The following is an 18,726-nucleotide window of genomic DNA, read 5'->3' as shown; positions in this document are numbered from 1 at the left end:
CCACCAGCTCTGCAGAGCCAGACACACATTTAACCTGTGAGCGCTGAGTGACTCACTGACGGCGTTGGGGGCGGGGGGGGGGCCCAAGGGGGTGCTGGGGATAGGGCCCCACTCAGGCCTCCATTGTCGCGTTCATATTTGCCATCTGCTCATGGTGCACTTTACCACAAAGGACGACAGGGCAGAGGAGAAGGGGCCGCTCCGGGCTGGGAGAAGGCGCCGGGACCTCCTCCCCTTCTTTGTGCTGGTGCCTTGCTTGGCCTCCACCCCGAGATAAAGCCCCAGCCAAGCCGAGCCTCCTTCTGGGAGTCACCCCTCCAGGGCACTGGGCAGAGGGAGGCGGCCCCAGCCAGATGGAGCCTCCCTCCCTCCCTCCCTCCCTCCCTTGCAAGCTGGGGGTGGGGTGGGGAGGGAGCAGCCACGCCTGGCACTGGGACTCCTGCAGCCCCGCCCACAGCCTCCATTACCTCCAGGAAAGCCCAGGAGGCGGCCCCAATCCCCAGCGGTGGGAAGAGGCATGCCAGTCACTGGTCCCAGCTCTCCAGTGCAGGAGAACGCCTCCTGGGAACTCTGGGGAGGCCATCAAGGGCCACAGAAGCCTGAGAGCAGCCACTGATCAATAGCCACTGAACACCTACTATGCGCTCCAGCAGTAAGAAACTCAACACCCACAGGCAGGTGCTGCTCAGGGGCCCAGCCCCCTGCTTTTTCAAGAGAAGCTACAAGTACAGATTCTCATGTGAATTTGCTTTTTTAAATGCTGGCAACCAATTCAAATTAAATATATTCATACACCAAGCCGGCCACAGAACACACGTTGGGGGGGGGGCAGATCCAGCCCAAGGGTCTCCAGTTTGCAAGCCTGGCCATTGAGGCTGCGGTCCCTGCTCTCAGGAAGATCACAGAGAGAGGGGAGACACACGCTGAACAAGGCAAAGCTCCATCAAATCCCGGCTCTGCCGCTCATGCTGTGTGACCCTGGGCAAATGAATAGCCCTCTCTGGGCCTCAGGTCCCTTACTCGTGAACTAGTATAATAACATTTACCTCTGGGGCTGTTAGGGGAAGTTGAGACAAGGCACAGAAAGCCCTTCATGTACGTGCTCAATGCAGTAATTGGAGCAATAGTAGACGCCCAATAGAACTGCCAGCTGTCCATCACGCTGCTGCTAAAAGCTGAGGGGCTCCTGCTGGGCTGGCGCAAAGAGGTGCAGAAGATGCCTCTCCACCCCTCCCTGGTCCCTAAGGCTCCGCAGCGGGCGGGCGGGCGGGGGGAGGGGGCCTGTGGGGTTCAGGCCATCAGCCTACAACCCAGAGCTGGAGAGTGTGCCAGGGCGACCCACACACGCAACAGGTTTTCCCCACAGTGTTGAACACTTCGAAACATCAGTCGCTGACTTTTAGACATTAGACGGCACATCTAAGGCTCCAGGGGTGGAGCTGTCTCCCCAACACAGGACAGTCGGGCCATACCCGGCCCCCATTTCTGCAGGCGCTGCTGTGGGACAGTCTGCACCCCTTTAGGTGATTCCTGGCTCTACAATTCGCCACAGGCCCCACCACTCCTTATTGTCACACCTGGCAGACCACTCCTTGATGTCACCTGATCACCCAGTGGGCATTTGTGGGGGAAGCAGGTGGGCCAGGCGGCATTCCCTCGGGCAGCCGGCTCTGGGGGCATTAGGACTCGGGCCCCCCCGGCTTTGCTATTGGCCAAAGAGCCTCCCTTGGCAAGCACCCCACTGAGCCAGGGGAAGATTAATCAAAATGACACCTCGTGAAACAAGACGTCTTGGCTCCCGGAAGATAAACAGTGGTTTAGAGGAAGGTAGCGGGGTGCTCCGGCCTCTGGGCACGGGCGCCGAGGGGGGCAGGCGCGGCCGCGGAATGCCCATGGTGGCCGCCTGGCCTTGAGGGGGCCTCGGCCACCAGCCATGGGGACCCCTGTTGTGGGACCCACGCCCTCCCTTGGAGGCCGCTCCAGCACCTGCCAGGCCACACTCCAGATGCAAGGGGCCCTCTGCGTGGGCCGGGGCGCTCCTGGGGGGCCCTGGGACCAGCCGCTTGGGAGAGCACCCCCCAGAGCCTCTCTTCCCTCTCCCGTCTCTTCGATCAGATGAGGGTGGGTCGTGAGCTCAGGCACAGCAGGCGACGTTTCTGGGCCCAGGAAACTCACCCTAAAGCCGGCCCCTGACACCTGCAGGCCCCAGCGCGCTGCCCGGCTCTGCATTCAAGATTCAAGTCCCGCCACGGGGCGCAGGTGCAGCACCCGCCCGGCAACGCTCCTCGGAGCAAAGTGGCCACGTCATTCCCTGCTCTGAAGCTTCCCATGGCTCCCCACTGCCCTTGGCACGTGCTAAACTCCTCTGCGGGGCCTGAGACCCCGGCCAACTGGCCCTGCCCCATTCCCCTCCACCCCCCCGAGTTCACGAGGCCGACCCACGCGGGACAGCTGCTGTCCCTTGAGGTTGGCCCAGTGGCGCCCCAGGGTCTTCACATCTAAAGTTCCCTCTGCTGGGAGCACCCTTTCTTCCGACTTCAGACCGCTCTTACTCACCGTCCAGCTCTCCACTCGCATGGCCCTTCCTCGCAGGCCGTCCCTGATGCCCTCAGGGCAAGCCAGGCCCCCCCTAGAAACGACTATCTACAGAATTTTCTTAGAAGTTGGTCCCTGTTCTCCCACTAGACACAAGCTTCCTGAGGGAAGAGATCACAGCTCTCTCCTGAGGCACTATGGGATGGAGTTAAGACAGTTATGGGAGTTTATATCCCGATGCCCAGCTGTGTGATTTTGGGTAAGTTACTTAACCTTTCTGTGCCTCAGTCTGCTCACCTGTAAAATGGAGATTAAAACAGCACCTCCATCGTGGGGTGCTGACGAGTTGAGAACGGTGTCTGGCACCGCAGGGCTGGCTCCACGTCACCATCACCATACTTGCTCACTTCTGAGCCATGGGGCAGCCTCTCCTGGACCATGCCATGATTTACAGGCAGAGCTGGCTCTTCAGACCTGCTTCTGAGAGTTCTGGAGTCTTTTTTTCTCACCGCCTTAATGGAGGCCCTCATCATTTTGCATCAAATCCAAACCAGTTCCCAAGCAAGCAAGCCTTTCACAGTCAGGCCCACGTCAGCTCACCAACTGTCAAGCAATGGGAGGCTTACAGAGGCTAAGTGACTCGCCCACGGTCACACAGCCAAAGCCGCCAGAGACGGGATCTAGCTACTGGGAAAGAGAGGCACGGTTCTCAGTTAAAATCTTGGAACATTCCGGGGGCTGGCCCCGTGGCCGAGTGGTTAAGTTCGCGCGCTCCGCTACAGGCGGCCCAGTGTTTCGTTGGTTCGAATCCTGGGCGCGGACATGGCACTGCTCATCAGACCACGCTGAGGCAGCGTCCCACACGCCACAACTAGAAGGACCCACAACGAAGAATACACAACTATGTACCGGGGGCGCTTTGGGGAGAAAAAGGAAAAAATAAAATCTTTAAAAAAAAAAAAAAAAAACCTTGGAACATTCCGGGGGCTGACCCCAAGGCCGAGTGGTTAAGTTCACGCGCTCCGCTGCAGGCGGCCCAGTGTTTCGTTGGTTCGACTCCTGGGCGCGGACATGGCACAGCTCATCAAACCACGCTGAGGCAGCGTCCCACATGCCACAACTAGAAGGACCCACAACGAAGAATATACAACTATGTAGCGGGGGGCTTTGGGGAGAAAAAGGAAAAAATAAATAAATAAAATCTTTAAAAAAAAAATCTTGGAACGTTCTAAGAATCAAAGTAAAAGTATAATGGAAACTTTTACATGTGACAACAAGAAAATATGGACACTTGTACCACAAAATATGTACAGTGTTGCATGAAAACATGCACGCTTTTGTACCTGGGCGCCCGCGGGCCCTGTCCCCCGTGACTGCATGCTCCTCAGGCCGCTCAAGTCAGAGGGAAGAGGCCGGGGCTTCAGGGCAGGTGGCACCCCCGCGTCCCCAGGCCTCCACCTCCACAGCATCCTGGGGCCGGCCCAGGCCACACGGGCAGGGGCGGGTCTGGGTCCCCAGCGCAGGGCAGAGGGGTGGGACACTGCTTCCCACTCCTGGTGGGCTGGGAGACCCGGCCCAGCTCCTCCCACCCTCCTGGGCCTCCCCACTCGCCTGCAAAGTGAGGAGGAGGAGAGAGGGGGAAGCAGGGGCTGGCAAAGTCAGAAAAAACAAGGACCAATTTTCTCCCGGCCCCCCCGCAGCCCCAGAACTTCTGCTGCAGCTGATGGAATAGCAGAGAGGGCGGGAAACATACCCAGAAAGGCCCTGCCCAGCTCCAGGGGTGAAGGCACGAGGGGGTCCCCACCCCTCCCCTGACTCCGGGACTGCCACTGGGGCAGCGGTGGGGGCCTCTCTCCTTGAGGGGATGTGCTTCCAGGGGAGCGGTGTGGCTTACCCCACAGGGACAGGCCCCCTGGCCAGCATTCCCGAGGGGCCAGGCGAGGTCCAGGAGCCGCTTGCCCACACCAGCCTTCTCCCCTCCACGGGACCCTTGGACACCGAGGAGGGCGGGTGGGGCAGGAGACAGAGTCTGGGGTTGTGGGGGGAGGCCTCTCCTTGGGGGGAAGGAGCAGGGCCCAGTGTGGACTGTCCGAGGGTGACAACAGTGGTCACTGAGGGGACGTGTCCACCTCGGCAGGCTCTGAGGGGAACAGACTTGACACAGCGTGAAATCCTGGCTCTCGGGAAACCCCGATGGAAGAAAGGGAGACCCATCTGGGTGTTCCACCCGGACCCTCGCCCCGGGACAGCATTCCGGGGAACAGCAGTGGGCCCAGAAAGACCCAGCAGGCCAAGCGGTGCAGAGCGCCGGCTCCGGGCCCAGCCACGCAGGCTGGAATCCTAGCTCCACCACTTTCCGGGTGGCCAAGCAGCTCTACCCCTCGGTGCCTCAGTTTCCTCATCTGTGAAAGAGGGACAACAACCAGACCCACCTCACAGGGTGGGATGTGAGGTGCCTGCAAAGTTAGGGCCCCAACACAAGCTGTGAAGGGCCCCTCCGGCTCGCACCAAGGGTTCAGGTGCAGCCCTGGAAACCCTGGGTCTGCACACGCGTGTACACACACTGGCCCACACCGCCCGCTCCAGACAAAGCCCTCCTGGGGCCAAGATCAACACGCCGGGGTGGCCGAGTGACTCACCAACCCCGGCTGAGACGCACTTCCTGGAACGAGTCACCACAGGTAGGCCTGGCGACAGACGATGCAGGTCCCGTCACGCCCGGCCACGCCCCGTGGGGGCACCGCAGCAGGAGTGGACGGGGAACCCACTGCCAGAGCCCCATGGGCCTGCGTTCCACCCAGCACTGACCTCAGCCACGTGACTCTCCCTCTCTAAGCCTTGGGGACACCAGTGCCAATCACATGGGGACCACTGTGCAGACCCCAGACAAAGACCCTCAAGGGCAGAGACCAAGGGCCCAGAGGGCCCGACTATGGGATACCTGCTGCCGGCCATGGGCAGCCGAGGTCCTCTGATCTCCCTCCCCGGGTGTGCTTCTAAGCCCTCAGTGGACAGGGCACGGGGTGACGGGGGGCTCCCAGTCACCCAGGAACAGTCACCACAACTCAAAGGAGAGGAGGACAAAGGAAGCTCCTGAGTCATTGTCACTGGAAGGCAGAGAGACTGCATCTGTCTGCAGAGGGGGAAATTCCAGAGGGTTTCTCAGAGGAGGTGGCATGACCTTGGGCTCTGAAGGATCAACAGGAGTTTCTAAACCATGAGCTCTGTGAGCCCACTGTCTAGCTGTGACTGGCCTCTGGCAAGTCACCCAGCTGGAGGCAGGCAGGCGAGCAGCACATGCCCTGGGCAGGGGTAGGACAAGATGGAGGAGTGTGGTCCCGGCAGGGGCTGGAGAGCGAATGCCCAGCCAGGCAGCCTGAGCCACGGCATTTAAAGAACATTGCTTGGCCAAAGAGAACGAGCCCACACGGGCCACACTCTGCCCATGGGCTGCAGGACTGCGACCCCTGACACTTCCCAAACTTCCATGTCCTTGTCCGCTGGCCGGGGAGAACCTTAGCGCAGCTCGGGCACGTTGTCAACACTCGATAAACGAGCCTTTGGGATAACACAAAAGGGGATGCGGGGCACAGGGGGACCCGCAGGCAGAGCCCAGGGACCAGGGAGAAACCCCGCTAGGGGTGGGACAGGGTGGCCAGGTGAGCAGACACCTCTCCTGTGACAGGCAAGGCCCTGGAGACAGGCCAACCAGGGCTCCCACCCAGCCCCCTCACACCAGGCTGTGTGGCCTCAGGCAAGGCCCTTCACCTACCTGAGCCGCAGACTCCTCGTCTGTAACATGGGGAGGATGAAAAGGCACTTTCCTCCCAAGACTGGTGTGGAATTAGAGGCCACATAATAAAAACGGCGCAGAAAACCCTCAGAACAGGCCTAACATAAATGGTGTTAGCGCCATGGAATACGGCTTAGGGCGGGGTCTCCCAAACGCAGCCACACTGACGTTTCAAGCTGGATTGTTCTCTGCTGTGGGGGGCTGTCCTGCACACTGTAGAGTGTTTACCAGCAACCCTGGTTTCTACCCACTAGATGCCAGTAGCACCCTCGCCCCCAGCGGACAACCAAAACGTCTCCAGACCTTGCCCGGTGTCCCCTGGACTAGAGGGTCAGCAGATGACAAGTTAGAAAGACAGATGTGTCTTAAACACTGACGGTCTCGATCGCAGCATCAGTCTGGCCTCAGTTCTTCCATCAGTCAAAGGGACACAATGATCTTTCTTCCTTATGGGGTCCTAGGGAGGACCCCAGGAAAGCAGAGGTGTGGGAGGGAGAGGCCTTTGCGAGTCACAAAGGGCCCCCGCAGGCTGGATGCCCCTCCACCATCCCCAGCCCCTCGGGTCTGCTCAAGGCTGACTCACGCCTTGGGAAGCAGGACCCAGCCTGAATTGTGGATGCCACCTTGAGTATGTCCTTAGGTGTGTAAGGACAGGACAGGACAGGAGGCAGGGGCTGTTTCTGCACACTGCAGTAAGCCTAGGTGGACCACGGTACTCAGCAAACAGCAGGCGCTCAATAAATGGTGGATGAATAAACGAGCAGTGACAGCATGGATGCTCGAAGCTCAGAGCAAGAAGAGGCACCTGAGGGAGGGACTCAGACACCCCGGCCACCTGGGCCAGCCCTCCCCGGGCCAGCCAGACACCATTTCCTGTCTGCAGACTTGAGATGTGCCCTTTGAACTCCCCTTTCCTGAGCCCCCTCCCCACTCTGGGGTCTGGAAGGAGGCGGGAGAGGGAGATACTCACGTTCCTGAAGGAGGGGAGCCCGGTGGAGCCAAGCCACCTGCGCAGGGTCTGGGAGAAGGGCCCGTGGTCTCGCTCCGCCTGCAGCACGTGGGCTTCCAGAAAGGAGACGTGGTGCGCAACCATCCTGACGAAGGCCTGGTGGAGAAAGCAGAGCCCGCCATGCCACAGCTGCAGGGCTGGAGCACGCTCCTGGCTGCACGCCCCACCCGTGGAGACGCCAGGCCCTCAATCACTGCCACCAGCCTCCTCTAACCGGCCCATGGCTCCTGCAGAGGTCAGGCAGGGCCTGCTCAGCTGGGGCACCTTCAGAAAACCTGACAATAATAGCAACGGCTCCCATGGGGGGCCTGGCCTGGCCAGGCCTCTCCTGTGTCCTCTCACCTTTTCCCTCCGCCCTGGGGACCCTAATTTTAGCCTCTATTTTACAGAGGAGGGAAACTGAGGCTCAGAGAGGTTGGGTCACCTGCCCAAAGTCACACAGCCAGGAAGTGGCAGAAAGGAGACTGAGGTGCACATCCCTCAGACTGCAAAGCCTTCTTTATTAAAAGCAGTTTTTTTAGAAGTTGCCAAAATGCTCACTTTCATAGTTGGTGGGTATTGGGGAGTCTGAAACTCGGAGGATGTTGAGGGGCAGGCAGGCGACAAGCAGTGAAGAGTCGGGACTGGGGGCACGGGAATGCTGGATCCAGGCCCACAGGGCCCCTCAGCTCCAGGCCTCTCGTGGAAAACTTCAGTTTCAAAAGAAAGAGAAAGAGAACTCTGGGGTCGGACTCTCTGCGTTAGAATCCAGGTTCTACCGCTCACGAGTTACGTGCCTTCCGGCAAGTCAATTCCCATCAGCCTCAATCTTCTCCTCTGCAAAATGGAATAATATCCATACCAACCTTGCTACACAGCTAAGTGCTCAGCACGTATTAAGAGCTCAATAAGTGTCAGATAATATCATTTTAAAAAGAAAGAGAAGGACTTTCAGATTTTATGAAAAGTCTCCAGTTTTTATCAAGGTTAGCAATAAATTCACAATTTTAAAAAATACTGTGCAGTAAAATTCAGCCCACTCATCTGCAACCTGTGATGTGCGCCTTTTCACGCCTTTCTCTGCACTAGCAAATGTGCGTGCATGTGCCTGTGTGTGTGCACGTGTATGCATGTGTTTACATGTGCTTGTGCCCGTGTTTATGCGTGTGTGCTGTGTGTATACATGGCTAAGGCTGCCGAATGTAGCGACTCCAGGGCCATCTCGGACGAGCCCTCCATCTGTGGCCTCCCTCGTTCCAATATTGATGGGAAAGCTTTTCTTGCACCAGGAACAGGAAGAAGGACATCCTGCTGCTGAGCCCCCAGGGGAACCTCCCCTCAGTAGAATGAAAGCCACAGACCCCACGGCTGCAAGGCCACCGCCACCCAGCCCCCCAAACCTATACACACACCAGCCACACTGGCCTCCCTCCAGTGCCCTGAAAGTGCCGGGCCTCACTCTCCACAGGGCCTTTGCACCAGCTCTCTCCATGCCGGTGGTGCTCTTCTCTCTGCTCCTGATGGGGTGAAGGCCTTGGACTGACTGGCCCCTCCACAGAGAGGCTTCCCTGATCATTTGATGTAACACAGCCCCCAAGTCACTGTGGAGCCCCGGTCTCCCTGCTGTCCTAGCCCTCCTCACCTGCTGAAATTCTCCTCTACTTATTCACGGTCCTCCTCCCTCTAGAATATAAGTTCTCAAAGAGCAGGTGCTGAGTCAGTGCTGGTCACAATGTGAAGACCAGAGCCTGGTCACCTAGAAGGGACTCAGCTGGATGGTGAATGCACAAATGCATGCACACATTGATGAATGAATGAAGGAAGAATGCAGGCATGAATGAATGCATGCACACCTTGATGGGTGAATGAATGCATGTGCACATGAATGAATGCCTGCATGAATGAATGCATGCATACATACATGTATGAATGAATGATGCACACATGAATGAACGCATGCACATGTTGAATGAATGAATGCACACATGAATGAATGAATGAATGCACGCATGAATGAATGCCTACATCCTTAGCAGAAAGACACTGGATGAACCCAAGATGGCCGTACTGTTGTGCTGCAGCTGCCCTGAGGTTCTGGCAGTGACAGAGCTGAAAGGCTGAATAAGCCGCACCAGGTGTGTGGGGGGCAGCCCTTGGTGGGGGACAAGGGGCCGCAGGCCAGGAAGCGTCCCCTGACCAGGGCTCCACCTTCGAGCTCGGAGGCCTCGCTCGGCCAGCACATCTGGTTGTAAAATACAGGAGAGAGTCCTGCCGTGCGTCCTCCGGCTGATCCTCATTTTCCGCTCCCTGCGTGATTGTCACTATCGATCCGCTGGGGAGCGTGAGGCACGGGAGGAAGCAGCTCATGAAGCCGGACCTGCCTCGAAAGCCACTGCTGGGGCCGCGTGGCCAAGCCACGGCTGGGGGAGGGCGCAACCGGCGCCACAGACCGCACCGACACAAAGATGGGCACACACGTGAGCGCATGGCTGGGGCGTGGCGCACAGAGAGAGGGTGATGGCTAACCCTAACCACCCTGGTGGCTGGGTATCAGGAGGATGGTGACTTCTATATATTTTTCTCTACAGTGAAAATGTACTACTCTTATTATCAGGAGGGAGGGACGGAAGGGAGGGAGGAAAGAGAAAGGAAACCCCAGCTCTTTTAAAGATTGGCACCTGAGCTAACAACTGTTGCCAATCTCGTTTTTTTTTTCCTGCTTTTTCTCCCCAAATCCCCCCAGTATATAGTTGCATATTTTAGTTGTGGGTCCTTCTAGTTGTGGCATGTGGGATGCCGCCTCAGCATGGCCTGATGAGCGGCGCCATGTCCACGCCCAGGATCCAAACCAGTGAAACCCTGGGCCGCCGAAGCGGAGCGTGTGAACTTAACCACTTGGCCACAGGGCTGGCTCCCCAGCTCTTTTAAAATATAGTTGTAAGTACTGGGTATCTGAACACTTCTGGCAAAGGCCCCGCGTCAGAGCAGGACCCGTCCGGAGAGCCAGCGTTCAGCAGTGAGGAGCGGTCAGGAGCAGACATTTCAACCCCAGCTCCACCGCTTCCTAGCTGTGTGACCTCGGGCAAATCACTCCACCTCTCTGTGCCTCGGCTGCTTTTGTGTAAAATGGGACTAATAAGGGGCCCAGCCTCCTGGAGCTGCTGTGAGGGCGAAGCACTTACAGTCTCTGGCTCGTAGCAGGTGCTCAGTAAGTGATGACATTTATTATTAAAACTGAGAAAGGGCCAGGTTCTAGCCTGAAAAGTCACCCCCTGGATCCCAAGCCCCTGCCTGGCGGGTCACACTGATCTGAGAGCAGGAGGGTCTTGGGCTCCCTGAAAGCCCCCAACACCTCAGACACCCTGGGACCCCGGCTGGTGGGGCAGAGTGGCGAGCATCCATTGCACAGTCTGCGTCTCGGCCTTGGGGCAACAACCACCACACTCACCGCCTGTCCCTGCTGAGCCCAACGTGCCCGTGCTGGCCTGACCCCCTGCTGACCACTCTCCGAGGGACGGACGGCATAGTCCCAACTTACAGAGGAGGACACTGACTCTAAGAGGGCAGAGAGTTCCCCAGGGGGCAAGTCTGAGGCCCAGGCCATCTGGCCCTGAGATCCATCCGTCCCGGGACAACGTCAGTCCTCATCGGGTCCTAAGTTTCCTTGTTCTAATGTCACACACTGCAAGGTGGGAAATAAGTATTCTCCCATTGGTCTCAAACTCCACGGCCCTCGTGGACTGAGTTTTTCCTCCTTTTAATAGAGACCCAGTTACAGAGAAATACTCCTCTACTCGAAGGAAAGCAACAGCCCGGTGGGGGGGGGAGAGGCTGATACAAGGCAAATGCACTCAGCCTCAATGTTGGGGAGTCTCTGGGGCAGAGTGGGGACTGTGGCAGCCTGGGGCTTTGTCCCCACTGAAGGGGACAGGTGCTTCTCAGCTCCAGCTATTAGAAGTAATGGGGGAGGGGGCCCAGGAGTTGCTCTTAATACCCGGTCACCCAGCACAGTCCTGGAGCCTGTTGGCACCTGAGTTTGTAATCTCCATCTAAAGCTTAGAATAACTGCTGGCAGAATGTAAAATGGTGTAGTCGCTTTGGAAAATAGTTTGGCAGTTCCTGAAAAGGGTTACCATACGACCCGGCTATCCACTCCTAGGGATCACCCAAGAGACATGAAGACATACGTCCCCACAAAGGCTGGGACATGAATGTTCACAGCAGCACTATTCATAACAGCCAAAGAGTGGAAAAAATCCAAATATTCATCAACTGATGAATACTGTATATTTATGCATACAATAAAATATTATTCAGCCGTAAAAAGAAACGAGGTTCTGACATGTGCTACCACATGGATGAACCTTGAAAACTTCACGCTAGGTGAAATAAACCAGACACCATAGGCCACGTACTGGACGGCTCCACTCATCCGCCCCATCCAGAGCAGGCACCAGAGAGGGAGAAAGCAGGCTCACGGCTGCGGGGCGGGGGGCGGTACGGGATGACTGCTAATGGATACGGTGTTTGTTTTAGGGGGTGATGAAAATGTCCTGAAATCAGGCATTGGTGATGACTGCACAACCTTGTAAATATACTAAGAACTTCTGAATGGAACACTTTAAAAAGAATCATTCTGGCCTTTCTCAGGGGCGAGGGGAAGTATACTAACTGTAATCCCTTTGAGGGGTCCTGTCATTCTCAAAACAGGGTCCAAACTCCACAACTTGGCCCTACACGGTCAGTCTGTGCCCACCACTCCAGCCTCACCCCTGACCTTGAGCTCTGCACTCACCCACAACTGCCTGAGCGGCCTTGCTCTGTCCAGCCGCTGGGCCTTTGCACAAGCTGCCCCGTCCCCAGGCTCACTCCTCCATCCTCCAGGCCTTAGTGTAAAGGTCATTCCCCGGGAGCTGTGTCTGTTCTGGGTCTGGGCAGCACCCCCATGGTAGGTGGGCACACAGCCAGCCTGTCTCATCCGGCCCACTTCCTCATCCAGGACCCTCACATGCCACTAGCAGGGGACCAGGAGTCTCCCACCAGCTGTGTCCCCAGCACCCATCTCAGCGTAGCCCAGAGTGAGCCTTCCACAAATCTTTGTCGAGGAAATATTGATAAGATTTGCCTTCAAGAAGCTGACAGTTGTTAGCCCACATTATAGGGAAATGAAGGCTCAGACTGTCCGGGGGTAAACACACTCCACAGAGGGAGCCACGGTCACTGCGTGCACGCGCGCGCGTGTGTGTGTGTGTGCGCGCGCGTGCACGCGTCTTGGGACATGTGTGGGTCGAGCTGACAGTGTCGCTGCTCAGCCCCCTCCCCGCTGGGGACCAGGATTTGAACCCAGGCAGCAGGAATCTAGGGCAGAGGTTCCCAACCAGGAGCAAGTTGGCAACATCTAGAGACATTCTGGTTGTCACAACTGGGGGGACGCTACTGGCATCTCGTGAGCAGAGGCCAGGGACGGTGCGAAATGTCCCACAATGCACAGGACAGCCCCACAACGGAGAATTCCTGGCCCCAAGTGTCATCAGCACCCAGGCTGGGACGCCTGCTCTGGAGCGTAAGCTCCTGACCACTGAGCTCGCCTGTCTCTTCAGCGGCTCCCCATTCCTCAGGATAAAGGCCGAAATCCTGACCGTGGATCGCAAGGCCTGAGGCCCGTTTTCTCCAGCCCTGCTCTGGTCATGTCCCCGTAATCTGGCCATCCCAGGATCCTTCCAGCGTCCCCATCTTCTTGCTGCCCCAGAGCTGAGATCCTTCCCTCCTCTGAGCCTCTGCCTGAGCTGTGCCCCTGCCCACCCCTCCCCACCCCACACTGTTCCTTCCACACATCCTCCAGGGGCCTGCGGATCCCACCCCTTGGTCGCTCCTTTCCTCCAGAGCGCTCGCCTCACCCTTGGTAACCGTGGCCAACAGAATAATGGCCCCAAGATGTCCACATCCTCATTCCCAGAACCTGTGCCTACGTTACCTGACACGACAAAAAAGATTTGCAGATGTGATCAAGGGGGAATCACATGAAACGGGGAGATGATCCTGGAGGATCCGGGTGGGCCCAGTGTCCTCACAGGGTCCTCATAAGAGGGAAGCAGGAGTATCGGAGCAGGAGAGAGGCGGGAGGAGGCTACGCTGTGGGCTCTGCAGAGGGAGGAAGGGGCCACGAGCAGAGACACGCAGGCAGCCATTAGAAGCTGGAAGAGCCAAGGACCCGATTCCCCCAGAGCCTCCAGTCTGGATGCTCCTGCAGAGTCAGCCCTGCCGACACCAACTTTAGTCTATTAGACACATTTTTAACCTCCGATCTCAAGAGCTGTAAGATAATAAAGTCGTGTTGTTTTAAGCCACACATTTGTGGTAATTTGTTACAGTGGCCCCAGGAAACTACTATGGTAACGTCTGCTGTCGTGTCTCTCCTGCCGGAATATGGCCATGGACTGTCCGTCTCACTGTGAGCGCCCCGCAGCGGCACACAGTAGGCCCTCAGTAAATGTTAGTGGACTGAATGCTGGAGAAAACTTGAGAGCTGGGCCAGCAAGGCACGGCTGGAACTGGGGCTGCAAATCTTCCCACTTTCCTTCCTCTTTCAAACGTGTGGAATAAAATTCAAATGAATCAGCTATTCCAAGGGCAAAGTTTTAATTATATTCCTGTCTCATTCTCGGCTGACAAGAATGTTAATTCTCTGCTAACTCCGGTGCTGACTGCCACGCTCCCTTCCTCTGCAGCTTGAAGGGGCCCAGTCCCCTCTGTCCGGGTGACGACTATTAAACCGCAAGCTCCCCCCAGCCTCCCGGGCTTCCCCTGCGCAAGGAGCCAGGACCCCAAGGTGAGGGCCCCAGTTTGATTAAGAGCTTGGGTTCCAGTGAATGCAAGTTGAAGTCCCAGCTTCATGGGACTCTGTGACTCTGGGGAAGTGGCTTACCTCTTGGAGTTTATGTTCCTCCTCTGGGAGATGGGGTAGTGAGGGTACCAAATTTGCAGCGCAGCAAAGGGAAAAACAAGATACTCTATAGCTTGGCCCAGTGCCCACCAAGTAAACGATGAGTGAGATAAGTCAGCAGTGAGGCAATAGGGCTCAGTGGGGACTGTGGTGAGCAGGAAAACGCGTGCCTCATCTGAGGAGCAGCTGCCACCAGTGCTATAAGAATACAGCCCAGGGGTTGGAGATGCTCTATTTCTTAACTTGGGCCATCTTCTCATGGGAGTTTCCATATGTAAAAATTCACTCAACTATACATTAAGACATCTGGACTTAATGTATTTATACCTTGAAAAATAAACAGATTAAAGTACTTAAAGAGATGTGGGCCCAGGGTTATCAAAGCTTCTGAATTTCAAAAAGCAGCTTAAAATTCAGATTTTAATATAAAGTATCTCTATTTTTCAATGGAGTACTTTATACAAATTCATACTTTTTGTATTTTTTTAAATACCATGTAAGCGTAGACCCCTTTTTGTCACTACCCCCCTGCAATGGGTCTAACACCCGACACTCTCAAGGCCAGATCAGCATCTTGGAAGAGAGGCCAAAAGAGCCAGAATGAGTCCACAGGTCTCACAGGGGAAGCTTATTCTCCTGGACACACCTCCAGCTGGTCCACCTTGGCGTAGACGCCACGCATTTCCGTCACCTTGGCCTTAAGGAGTGGGATGCTTTCCTCCAAGATCTGGGAAGTGTCGCTCCTGATCTGCAAGGAACAAAACAATTCATCAGGCCCTCTGCCATGTCACCGCATCCTCCCCCTGGCCTCTGGTCGGCCAGGGTCTGCAGAGACCTCGCTGGTAGCCGACACAGTGAGCGGCATCCTGTGCAAGGACGGGCCCAGGAACAAGGCAGAGTCCCAGGTGGGGACCAAGCTCACCGCCTCTCAGGACACAGACCCATCCAGGTATTAGTTCCTGAACCGCAAATTGTCCTCGCCCCAAAACCCAACAATACCAGTCCCAAACTAAGTATCTTCATTTTCTAAACCACCAAACCAGAGCAAACGAAAAGAATCAAAATCTCTTCTCTAAACCGAAGTCGAGATAAGTCAAGTTTTCATTGCACTGGAAATAATACTAATGAGTTAACAATAATCATTAACATTCATTAATAATGTTGACGAAAACCACCGCTCTCACGGGTCAGCAGTGCCTCCTCCACGCAGACACTGGACGAAGCATTTCCCACGCACCATCTCATTTAATTTTCAATGTCTTTTGCTTGGAAGGGCCCCCAAAGCGACTGACTAGGAACTTTGTGAAGCTGCCTCTGTCCATCGATCACTGAAACGGGACTCAGGCCTCCGTTCTCGCTCGGAGCCGAGGGACCGAGCCGAAGCCTCCGGCGTGTGTGTAGGAGGGAGACCCCATCTGCCCCGTGCAGAGGGCAGCTGCGCACTGATCCCAGGGGACCTCTGAGTCTCCTGAGGGAAGCCAGTCAAATGCTGGTCCCAGGCCCCTGCGTGTTTGGTTTAGCTTGAGGTCTGCTGGGAATCTGCGTTTTCAGCTAAGCTCCAACGCCACGCTGGAGGGGGGTCTGGGGACAGCCAGAGAAACCCCAGTGGGCACATGGGGAGCTGGACTCATGACTCAGACTGGAGTCTGAATTTAGCTCTACCCACCATGAACGGTGTGACCTTGGGCAAGCAACCACACCTCTCTGAGCCCTCCTGGGCTTTTCTGGACAGTGAAGTGATGACGATAGTCCTTCCTTCCTTGGAATGCTGTGAGGAAGGAACCTTTAGCAGCGTGTGGCATGGCGTGTGCAGGCAGCTTCTGACGCGGTCCCCAGGGATCCTCGCCTCCTGGTATTCACACCCTGTGTGAGCCCGTCCCCTAGACGGTGGGCTGGTCCCAGCAACCCACTGCTAATGAAGGGGAGTCAGCCAAAGGAGAGACGTCAATCTTGGGACTAGGCTACAAACGACTCGAGCTTGCTGGCGCTCTCTCTTGCTGGCTCGCTCGCGCAGGCTCTCTCCCCACGTCTTCTTTATCATGTGCCCTCTTTGCTAACGCTGATGAAGCAAGTGGCCATGATGGAGAGGCCCACGTGGCTGGGAACTGAGGGCAGCCTCCAGCCAACAGCCAGTGAGGACCTGAATCGTACCCACAACCGCTGACTTGGCCTGGACGCAATGCTGCCCCAGTCGAGGCCTGAGATGACCGTGGCCCCGGACAACCCTTGACAGCGGCCTGTGACAGCCCTTGAGCCGCAGGACCCAGAGAGGCTGCACCCAGACTCCCGACGTACAGACCCTGTCAGATAAGAGACTGTCTAAGTCACTAAGTTTGGGCATAACGTGTCATACAGCAATAGGTAACTAACACAGGGTGACAACTCAGCACAAAATTTTAATTTTAAAAATGTTTTGGGGGCTGGCCTGGGGGCTCAGCAGTTAAGTTTGCACGTTCTGCTTCGGCAGCCCAGGGTTCACTGGTTCAGATACTGGGCGTGGACCTACACACTGCTTGTCAAGCCATGCTGTGGCAGGTGTCCCACATAAAATAGAAGAGGATGGGTACAGATGTGAGCTCAGGGCCAGTCTTCCTCAGCAAAAAGAGGAGGATTGGCAGCAGATGTTAGCTCATCTAATCTTCCTCAAAAAAAAAAAGTTTTTGGGGGCTGGCCCTGTGGCCGAGTGGTTAAGTTGATGCACTCCACTTCTGCGGCCCAGGGTTTCGCCAGTTCGGATCCTGGGAGTGGACATGGCTCCCTCCAGATGGGGCAGGAGCTCTCCAGTTTCCATAGTCACCACCCCTCCCTAGCGTCTCACCCCTGTCCAGATCCTGCCTGGCTCCTGCAGGCACCTGCATCTGTTACTTGCAATAGGAAAAAGTCCTCAATATCCTTGTCTCCCCAAGGACAAATGTCTAGAGGGACACCCATCCCTCCACAAGGCTAACCCAGGAGAAATCGCCATGATGCAAGAGAGAGCAGATAATTCATGGCAAGGTCAGAACGCAGTGGATTGAACACAAACCTCTTCTGTCTGTTAATTTCTAGAGAAACAAACAGGGAGAGAACAAGTGAGAATCAGGAGGGTCAGCAACCTGGAGGCGCACAGGGAACGCTGTGGAGAGGAGAGGCCTGGAGCGCTAGCCCGCTTTCCTCTAAGTCCGCAGGAACGGGAGGAACAGAGAGGGTCCATGGGCCAAGCGAGAAAGCGCTTCTCTGAAGATGCTTCTCCACAAACTGAAATCGTAGGCAGTGGGGCCTCCACGCCTGCCTGGAAGGCAGGCTGCACATATTTGGGGGAAAAGCAGAGAGTCATCTTTGGGGTCTGAAAGACCCTCAGGCCTTTTTCTTGGTTCCCCCACGGGCTGGGAACGATAGGGGCAGACTTGAGGGTGTTGAACACAGGCTGGGTCAAGAGGATCACGGTACCAAGACGCCAGGAAAGTTCGCCACGTGCTGGGAACAGCCTCCGAGATGGAGACACTATTTTACCTTCAACCTTATTTTATAGGGGATGAAACCGAAAAAAACAGAGAAACTAAATGAGTGGGCCCAAGGTCACAAAGCCACAACGCAGGAGACGGAGGATTCAAGTGCAGGTTGGTCTGAGGCCACCCCCTAACACCAGGTCTGTAGACATGTTCTTTTGGGCCCATGCAGAGCCAGCCTGCCTCATGTCTAAAAAAAAAAGCTCGACATCACAACCAAGTTAGGTGCCAAGATCTAAAATTAAGGATATTTCCCTTAGAAACCCAGATTTACGGCTTCTTGTGAAAAATCAGAAGGCCTGGCCACATTGAGCTCATGTTCCACATGGCAACAACCAGCCAGAGCTAAGTGACAGCTGCCCACTTTGCTTAACCATAGTCCCCACCACCCCCTAGAGTCTCCCCAACATGGTGTCCATGGCGACGGTGGGCCTTTTCTTGTTATAGGGGAGTCAAAGGAAAGCGACACGTTTCATTTCCCACACTCAAGCCGCTTCACGTCATCCTGTCACAGGCCTCTGAGTCTGCACGTTCCACACAGTACTGAGAAGAGCAGAGAGACTGCCATCAGATGCTTTCCGAGCCTCTGCCAGGATGAAGCCCCCGCCAGGTTTACTGGCCTGAGGATCGGCAGGCCCTTCCCCAGCCTGTTCTCCCCGCACCCCAGAGCTGATCTCCAGAGCCCAGAAGTCTGGGCAGCGGACACGGGGGTTATCACAGAGCAGAGACGGCCGCCCAGGATGATTCAGGGCCCAGGAGGGACAGCCAAATGCACTTGACCCAGGAGCACACGCCAACGCCAAATGCAACTGCTGGGCCGAGGCCAACAGGATATTTTCTCCATTTATGTGAGCGAAGTAAGAGTCTGCTCCCCGCCAGAGGGGGGCCTGAGGCCAGGGGGGGTTTCTGAGCGCCCCAACGAGCTGCCCAAACCCCCGAGGGTGCTGAGCTGGGAGGCCTCATCAGTCGTTCCTGTGAA

The 18,726-nt window shown here is 56.3% G+C and overlaps 1 protein-coding gene across 1 annotated transcript in view; it reads right to left on the bottom strand.

Annotated features, from left to right (window-relative positions):
• BCAS4 (breast carcinoma amplified sequence 4) overlaps positions 1 to 18,726 on the bottom strand; it is a 57,057-nt gene that overhangs the window by 19,782 nt on the left and 18,549 nt on the right. The window contains exons 3-4 of the mRNA XM_023626750.2: positions 14,906 to 15,007; positions 7,299 to 7,433 (exon numbers count right to left, since the gene is read on the bottom strand). Coding sequence (XP_023482518.1) covers positions 7,299 to 7,433; positions 14,906 to 15,007 — 237 coding nt within the window. The remainder of the gene's footprint in view (positions 1 to 7,298; positions 7,434 to 14,905; positions 15,008 to 18,726) is intronic.

The sequence above is a fragment of the Equus caballus genome, chromosome 22 (genome assembly GCF_041296265.1).
Source record: "Equus caballus isolate H_3958 breed thoroughbred chromosome 22, TB-T2T, whole genome shotgun sequence".
Lineage (NCBI taxonomy): Eukaryota > Metazoa > Chordata > Mammalia > Perissodactyla > Equidae > Equus > Equus caballus.
The sequence above is the reverse complement of the archived record's forward strand: the minus strand, read 5'-3'. Positions and strand labels throughout refer to the sequence as shown.